Below are 9160 nucleotides of genomic sequence, written 5' to 3' on the forward strand. Positions count from 1 at the left end.
TTGCAACCGAGGACAGACGGTTTTTACACGCTACCCGCTTCAGCACTCGGCGGTCCCGCTCTGTGAGCTTGTGTGGCCTACCACTTCACGCTGAGCCGTTGTTGCTCCTAGACGTTTCCCTTCACAATAACAGAACTTACAGTTGACCTAGGCAGCTCCAGCAGGGCAGAAATTTGACAAACTGACTTGTTGGAAAGGTGGCATCCTGTGACGGTGCCACGTTGAAAGTCAATGAGCTCTTCTGTATGGGCCATTCTACTGCCAATGTTTGTCTATGGAGATTGCATGGCTGTGTGCTCGATTTTAAACACCTGTCAGGAAGGGGTCTGGCTGGAATATAATCCACTAATTTGAAGGGGTGTCCACATACTTTTGTATCTATAGTGTGTGTACACACGTGTGTTGTTGCATCTTACCAACGATAAGCCTATCTTCCCCATTTACATCATGAAAGGTCATGTTGATGTTCATTTAACCTCTGCCTCCCTCTCTCTCTCTCTCTCTCTCTCTCTCTCTCTCTCTCTCTCTCTCTCTCTCTCTCTCTCTCTCTCTCTCTCTCTCTCTCTCTCTCTCTCTCTCTCTCTCTCTCTCTTCCTCTTTCTCCTCAGATATCCAGGCTCAAAGCATCAGTCCACCAGGTAGGTAGAGTATAAATCTACAGTGATTATATCAGTTCAATATTAGTCTACTTTATTATCCCACATGGAGAAATTCATGTGTCGATACACACCATTCTAAAACCCAATAACAAGTACTGTTTTATGGAACTACTAATACTTGTCAACCACAAAGCATTACTGCTGTTAGAATAACAGAAGCCCTGTCATAATCTGTCCTCACCACTGTGTTTTCCTCTCTGCTGTTTACAGCTGAACTCTCAGTCAGACTGGTGAATGGGACCAGTTCCTGTTCTGGGACAGTGGAAGTATTTTATGAAGGAGAGTGGTTAGGTCCATGTAATGGGTGGTGGGGCATGAGAGAGGCTAAGGTTGTGTGTAGAGAGCTGGGCTGTGGGAATGTTGTAGCTGTATCTAGAGGACCTCTGATTGAAGATGGAAGAGGAGGAGTCTCACTATGGAGTTGCAGTGGAAATGAGTCTACTATTAGAGAGTGTAACCTCCGTGTAGGAGGAGGACCTGGTGACTGTAATGGTGAATATTATCATAATGTGATCTGTTCAGGTAAGAGACTGGTAATATTGAGAGATTTGATTTGTACATTATACAAGATTAGCATATCATGTTTTATGTGTTTTTTCATTTAAAGAGGGAGAGATGTTAGATGTATTTAAACATTATATTTGTGTTTGTCATATTGGTTTATGGGAGATGTGCATGGGCAGATCATTGTAGTTCAGATGTTACTGAAGTGAAGCTGCCTGATGGATGTCCAGCTGTTTATTTTCTATAAAGTGAAGTGAACTTATTCCTGTCTCCTGCCTGCATTATTCCCAACCCTGTCCTGAGTGACTAAGAACCCATTTCTACCTCTTACAGTATCAAACATAGCAAACTACAATCTTTTATCCAACATATTTGTGTTTAGTCCTTGACAGTGTCATCAACAAAACGGATTGAATGTTCAACCAACTATTTTTCTCCAGAGTCTGTGCAGCTTGTGGATGGAGCTGGTGTCTGCTCTGGGAGACTGGAGGTGAAGTCCAATCAGTCCTGGGCCTCAGTGTGTGAAGCTGACTTTGACCAGCAGGATGCAGAGGTAGTCTGTGGGGAGCTTGGCTGTGGGGCTCCTGCAGCTCTACAGGGGGGGCTCTATGGAGAAGGTGAGGGTCAGACCTGGGATAAAGAGTTCCAGTGTAAAGGCAATGAGTCCCTTCTCCTGGACTGTGACACCTCAGACAGAAAAAACAACACCTGCCTACCTGGTAATGCTGTTGGACTCACCTGCTCAGGTAAGAAACAGTTTGTCACTCAATCAACATTGTTTCTCACCGGGAGTGAAGAATATGAGAGGCAATATAGGTGTGTTTTAGTGAGAAAATAGTAAGATTACTGTCTCTCTCTCTTCTTTTCTCAGAGCCTGATGATGTGAGGCTGGTGGGAGGAGGCAGTCGCTGTGCTGGTGGAGTGGAGCGGTACGACCAGGGAGAGTGGAGGACTGTGGGAGCTGTAGACAGGTTCAAGGAGGCTGTAGCTGCAGTAGTGTGTAGACAGCTGGGTTGTGGCTCCACTGTTTCAGTTCTACCTGGAAACACCACTGGAGAGATTGGAGTTGATTGTTCTGGGTCTGAGTCTTCACTGAGGGAGTGTGAGACATCGTATTCAACTTATTTTATCAGTCCTGGATTCACAGTGATCTGCTCAGGTAATAACAAGCTACACTTTACGGCCAAAAATGCAGTGGTCTAAGGCACTGCATCGCAGTGTTAGCTGATCATTATATTCCACTGATTCCCTTTATTCATTCAACTTCCTCTGCCCCTCTAATAATTACTGTTTGCTTGTAAGTCTGCAAAATAAATCACTCAGTCAAGTAGGAATCAAATACAACTTAAATATCGCAGAATGCTTTTGTATTTGAGTGTTATCTCAATGAACAACTCTACTCACTGCAATTGTCACATGTCATGTTATTGTCATATCTAAATGAGGAAAGTAGTTGAGGAGCTACGTTTTCTTTTTCTCTCCTCTTGTTCCAGATGTCCTGCTTCAGCCTGATATCAACATATGTTGTCTCAGTGACTGTAGGCCCACTACTCATGTTGCCCTGTGAGGGAGGGTGGCTAGCACTGTTACATGCTGATGTTATTGTCATATCTATAGGAAACTAGTTGAAGAGGTTTTTCTTGTTCTCTTTTATTGTTACAGATCTCCTGGTCCAGCCTGATATCTTCCTGACTGACTCAATGGGAGGGGTCTCCAGGGGCCACCAGGGGCCCGAAGTGTTTAGGGGCTACAACTTCACCATCACCTGCTACACTCAGCCACAGTACCCAGGAGGCTCCTTCCTCCTCACGTTCACCGGCTCCAACAGAACCCAGACCCAGCCAGCTGTCAATCACTCTGCTGCCTTCCTCTTCCCTGCTGCAGATGACTCCCACCAAGGGAACTACAGCTGTGTTTATGACAATTATGTTTTCTCTCATAACTTCTTCTCTGAGAGTGAGCTCCTCTCCCTCACCGTCACAGGTAACTGAACATGAACCAGACTTCCAACTTTGTCATTGACAGATTTCCCACAGATCTATGTGATGATGACCAGTCCCCTCATCAAAGGTGTTTCTGTTTGCAGCCTCTCCTCTGCCAGCCTTCATCATCAGACACGTTGTAGTGCTGCTGATCCTACTGACAGCCATCACCACCATCTACCTGTACTACAAGGTAAAGACAGTTACTCAGACGTTACAAGTCATTTAAATGTTTGTGTCTATGAGCAGGGTTCAGATTCTACATTGGTCTATATCTGTGTTTAAGGTGTGTGATTAACTCGGCTCCCGAGTGGCGCAGTGGTCTAAGGCACTGCATCGCAGTGCTAGCTGTGCCACTAGAGATCCTGGTTCGAATCCAGGCTCTGTCGTAGCCGGCCGCGACCGGGAGACCCATGGGGCGGCGCACAATTACGGGGCGGCAGGTAGCTTAGTGGTTAAGAGCGTTGTGCCAGTAACCGAATGGTCGCTGGTTCTAATCCCCGAGCCTACTAGGTGAAAAATCTGTCGATGTGCCCTTGAGCAAGGCACTTAACCCTAATTGCTCCTGTAAGTCGCTCTGGATAAGAGCGTCTGCTAAAATGACATAAAAAAAAATTAAAAAAATAAAAACAATTGGCTCAGCGTCGTCCAGGGTAGGGGAGGGAATGACCGGCAGGGATGTAGCTCAATTGGTAGAGCATGGCGTTTGCAACGCCAGGGTTGTGGATTGATTCCCATGGGGGGCCAGTATAAAAAATGATGTATGTACTCACTAGCTGTAAGTCGCTCTGGATAAGAGCGTCTGCTAAATGACGTAAAATGTTTAAAAAAAAATTAACCAGATGAGAATGAGAGGCCCGCAGAAAATGAGAGGCCCGCAGAGAACGAGAGGCGCGCAGAGAACGAGACACAGAGACACACACACACACAGAGAGAACGAGAGACCGGGATTTTAATAATAGCTGAAACGTTCAGAATTAGTTTATCTTTCTAGAACCTTGGAAGACATCTAAAAAGAGTGACTGCAACCACCATGATTCCTTTTAGTTTGTTTTTTTGCAACCATGGTAACATCGGGTTTTGGTAACATGGGGTTTTGGTAACATGAGGTTATGGTAACATGGGGTTTTAATTATTTTAAGAGAGTAGCTCAATTACGTCTGTTTTGTGTTCCAGAATGTATTGCTGCTTTTAGCTTTTGTCTTTATGTCTTTATCTTATTTAGTGTTTCTCTTAGATTCTTTATCTTGAAGTGTTTCCATTATTAGTACATGACTGACTCACTCACTCACTCTTGGTGCTGTGTCTCCCTAGACCACCAGGAGGCAGAAGAGAGTGAACAGGGTGAGCAGCATGGATCTTTATGTTGATGCCAATGCCATGGAGATGGTCTCTCTGAGCTCCAGAGCTGAAGCTGGACCGGGAGAAGAGAGAGCAGCCCAGGGGACTGAGTAGGAGTAGAATGATGCTGACCCTACATGCTGATCTTAGGTCAGTTTTGTGTTTTAAATCTATGGTCAGCAGTGGACTGGTGTTTATAATGTGGTGACAAACCTTAAGTGGTTCTAATTTTAATAACACAAGTTAAGAATTAGTTTATCTTTTTATAACCTTGGAAGAAATCTAAAAGGAGTGATTGTAACCACCATTATTAATTTTTGTTTGTTTTGTACCACCATGGTACCATGGGGTTTTGGTAACATGGGGTTTTGGTAACATGGGGTTTTGGTAACATGGTGTTTTGGGTAGCGTGGGGTTTTGGTAACATGGGGTTTTGGGTAACATGGGGGTTTGGGTAACATGGGGTTTTGGTAACATGGGGTTTTGGTAACATGGGGTTTTGGTAACATGGGGTTTTGGTAACATGGGGTTTTGGTAACATGGGGTTTTGGTAACATGGGGTTTTGGGTAACATGGGGTTTTGGGTAACATGGGGTTTTGGGTAACATGGGGTTTTGATTATTTTTAGAGAGTAGCTCAATTAGGTCTGTTTTGTGTTCCAGAATGTATTGCTGCTGTTAGCTTTTGTCTTTATGTCTTTATCTTATTTAGTGTTTCTCTTAGATTCTTTATCTTGAAGGGTTTCCATTATTAGTCCATGTATTATTATAATCATCTGTTCATACTTTGTATTTTGAAACATTTTAATAAAGGGGTCATTTTAGTTTGTTGTTGGGGTTTGTGTTGTTGTTTACCTCTCATGATGTTATTGATTATACATTTTATGATATTGACTGATGTAGATTATTGTTATGTTATTAGTAGTATAGAGATAATGATGTTATTCATTATAAATATTATGGTATTGATTATTATGTAGATTATTGTTATGATGTTTGTACTATATAGAGATATGTGTTATTCTCTTATGATCTGTGGGTTACAGAGAAAGTATAGTACTTAGTTCAGGTCCGATATACATTAAATTGTGAATATGCTGTGTGCAAATCAATCAATTAATCAAATTAAAGTAAATAAATATGGTAATATATATCAATGATCTCAAAGGTATTGTTGAGAAGTGTTTATTTCATATTTGTGATGTGAGTGCAGATTATGTTGATGTTATGTTATTTACCCTTTACAGATAAAGACCTGTTGCTCTCTAAACTGCCATGTAATCACTGAATGCTTTTAATAAACTCACAGGCTGTCAGTCTTGTGTGATTTCTCTATTGGAAAGACTACAACATACAGTATGAATTAACTGAGATCAGTCTTGTGTGATTTCTCTCTTGGAAAGACTACAACATACAGTATGAATTAACTGAGATCAGTCTTGTGTGATTTCTCTTGGAAAGACTACAACATACAGTATGAATTAACTGAGATCAGTATTGTGTGATTTCTCTCTTGGAAAGACTCCAACATACAGTATGAATTAACTGAGATCAGTCTTGTGTGATTTCCAACCAGGTTTTTCACACATATGATAATGATAGTAGATAGCTGGATGGAAGCAGTGTAGAAAAAGTAACCAACTGTCATACTTGAGTAAAATAAAAGATACCTTAATAGAAAATGACTCAAGTAAAAGTGAAAGTCACCCAGTAAAACATTTGGTTTTAAACATACTTAATGATCAAGAAATATTTTTTATAATTTCTTTCAAATTCCGTATATTAAGCAAACCAGGCAGGCAGCACGTTTTTTGAGGAAGTGTGTTCCACTACTAACAGAGGAACAGGGGGAAGTGTTCCACTACTAACAGAGGAACAGGGGGAAGTGTGTTCCACTACTAACAGAGGAACAGAGGGAAGTGTGTTCCACTACTAACAGAGGAACAGGAAGAAGTGTGTGTTTGTGTGTTTGTCTGCATGTGTACCAGCTCTGTCTCACTCAAATGCCCATTCCAGCAGACTGTGCTCTCTCTCTCTCTCTCTCTCTCTCTCTCTCTCTCTCTCTCTCTCTCTCTCTCTCTCTCTCTCTCTCTCTCTCTCTCTCTCTCTGTGCTCCTCTCTCTCTCTACTCCTCACTCTCTCTACTCCTCACTCTCTCTCTCTCTCTCTCTCTCTCTCTCTAATTTCAATTTCAATTTAAGGGCTTTACTGGCATGGGAAATGTGTGTTAACATTGCCAAAGCAAGTGAAGTAGATAGTAAACAAAAGTGAAATAAACAATAAATATTAACAGTAAACATTACACTCAGAAGTTCCAAAAGAATAAAGGCATTTCAAATGTCATATTATGTCTATATACAGTGTTGTAACAATGTGCAAATAGTTAAAGTACAAATGGGAAAATAAATAAACATAATATGGGTTGTATTTACAATGGTGTTTGTTCTTCACTGGTTGACCTTTTCTTGTGGCAACAGGTCACAAATCTTGCAGCTGTGATGGCACACTGTGGTTTTTCACTCTCTCTCTCTCTCTCTCTCTCTCTCTCACACACACACACACACACACACACACACACACACACACACACACACACACACACACACACACACACACACACACACATACACATTCACACACTCCTTCTCTGGCTTTGGTTGATGACAGAGAAAGGGAGAGGTGCATAGCTACACTCCAATTCTGTAAGTTTGTGTGTGTGTGTGTTCAGAACTCCGGTGGTATTCAAAACATGATCTTGCTAGGGAGTGTCCACTCCAGTACATGTGTAGTATAAGGATGTGTTGAGGACTAAAGGGACCCTGTGTTTAACTCACACACTGCAACAAGACGGCTGTAGTAGCTTTTGTTTTATTGAAGAACAACCGTTGTCTCCATTGAGCACAAAGTTGTGGTCCAGGTAGTTGTTTTATGATTGATTGAAAGAGGGGGACTTTCAGAGTGAGACGACTGATGTCTGTTGGTTGGATAGTAGTTAATTAAATGTCAGGTTGGTTGGATAGTAGTTCAATAAATGTCAGGTTGGTTGTCTATTGGTTATTTCTTGGTTGGTCGAACATTGGTTGGTTGGTTGAATGTTGGGCCTAGTTGTGTAGTCATTGCCTTGTTGGCTGAATGTCAGGTTGGTTGAAAATAGATCCTTGTTGATAGGCTGTTAGTTTTCATTAGGTTGTATTTTGGTTGTTTTTTTGGTTAGACTGGTTCCTAGGAGGAGGAAGAGGAAGAGGAGGCTGAGCTGTGACCGTATGACATCATTCTCCCCTTACCTGCTGAGAGAGAGAGAGAGAGAGAGAGAGAGAGAGAGAGAGAGAGAGAGAGAGAGAGAGATACATGAGAGAGAGAGAGAGAGAGAGAGAGAGAGAGAGAGAGAGAGATACATGAGAGACTTACTGTATACACCATATTTATGGGAATAGGCTGCCATTTGGTACAGTACATCACCAGGGAGTAGCTACCTCTGGGACCGAACGTCTTCATGTAACAGTTAGTGCAGTAGGGCTTCTCATCATGCTGAAACACAATGCACAGAAAACATCTTAGTTCATTAGATACATAGATATACACAGATAGATAGATAGATAGATAGATAGATAGATAGATAGATAGATAGATAGATAGATAGATAGATAGATAGATAGATAGATAGATAGATAGATAGATAGATAGATAGATAGATAGATAGATAGATAGATAGATAGATAGATAGACAGATAGACAGACAGACAGACAGACAGACAGACAGACAGACAGACAGACAGACAGACAGACAGACAGACAGACAGACAGACAGACAGACAGACAGACAGACAGACAGACAGACAGACAGACAGACAGACAGACAGACAGACAGACAGACAGACAGATAGATAGATAGATAGATAGATAGATAGATAGATAGATAGATAGATAGATAGATAGATAGATAGATAGATAGATAGATAGATAGATAGATAGATAGATAGATAGATAGATAGATAGATAGATAGATAGATAGATAGATAGATAGATAGATAGATAGATAGAGATCTATGACACTGTTGATAATATCTTTCCCCCTCTCTCCCTGACTCCCTCCTCCATCTCTCTCCCCTCCCCCTTCTCTCCCTGACTTACTCTCTCTCCCCCTTCACTTCCTCCTCTCCCTCCTACATCTCCCCCTCCACGTTATACCTCCCTCCCTCCCTCCCTCTCTCCCTCCCTCCCTCCCTCCCTCCCTCCCTCCCTCCCTCCCTCCCTCCCTCCCTCCCTCTCCCTGTCTTTGTACCTCAGCATGTTGTCCTGGGGTCAACTGTCTCTGACACTTTTGGGACTATCTTTCCCCCACTCTCCCCCCTCCCTCTCAGCTCCCGTTCCTCCCTCCCCCTTCTCTCCCTCCTCCTCTTCCCGCCCTCTCTCTCTCTCCATACCTCTGCATGTTGTCCTGGGGTCAACTGTCTCTGACACTGTTGACACTTCAGACACAGAGGGTGGTAGTCACGCCCCAATGACCTCTTCTTCTCACCTGGACCAATGGGGTTCAAGGATACCAAGGGTTAGAGGTCAAATGTCTGTCATGAACCAACGGGGTTAGAGGATAGCAGGGGTTAGAGGTCAAATGGTGTCTGCCATTCAGAGAGAGATCTGCACTGTGACTGGAGAGTTACCTGTTAGGTTCCTG

The 9160-nt window shown here is 42.6% G+C and overlaps 1 protein-coding gene and 1 long non-coding RNA gene across 2 annotated transcripts; one reads left to right on the plus strand and one right to left on the minus strand.

Annotated features, from left to right (window-relative positions):
• The first annotated feature begins 611 nt into the window (after window positions 1-611).
• Window positions 612-4865, plus strand: LOC121564821 (CD5 antigen-like). Its single transcript, XM_045217219.1, has 7 exons — window positions 612-638; window positions 870-1181; window positions 1604-1909; window positions 2035-2322; window positions 2826-3146; window positions 3250-3338; window positions 4460-4865. The coding sequence occupies exons 2-7, from the start codon at window positions 974-976 to the stop codon at window positions 4598-4600; spliced, it is 1353 nt and encodes a 450-aa protein (XP_045073154.1). The 5' UTR covers window positions 612-638; window positions 870-973; the 3' UTR covers window positions 4601-4865.
• Window positions 4866-7347: 2482 nt separating this feature from the next.
• On the minus strand, window positions 7348-8988 carry LOC121565123. The gene is made up of 3 exons (XR_006000407.2): window positions 8910-8988; window positions 7959-8013; window positions 7348-7772 (listed from the first exon to the last, which is right to left on the minus strand). It is a non-coding gene; the product is annotated as an uncharacterized LOC121565123 (long non-coding RNA).
• Window positions 8989-9160: the final 172 nt, after the last annotated feature.

Source organism: Coregonus clupeaformis, unplaced genomic scaffold (genome assembly GCF_020615455.1).
Source record: "Coregonus clupeaformis isolate EN_2021a unplaced genomic scaffold, ASM2061545v1 scaf0968, whole genome shotgun sequence".
Taxonomy (NCBI): Eukaryota; Metazoa; Chordata; class Actinopteri; order Salmoniformes; family Salmonidae; genus Coregonus; species Coregonus clupeaformis.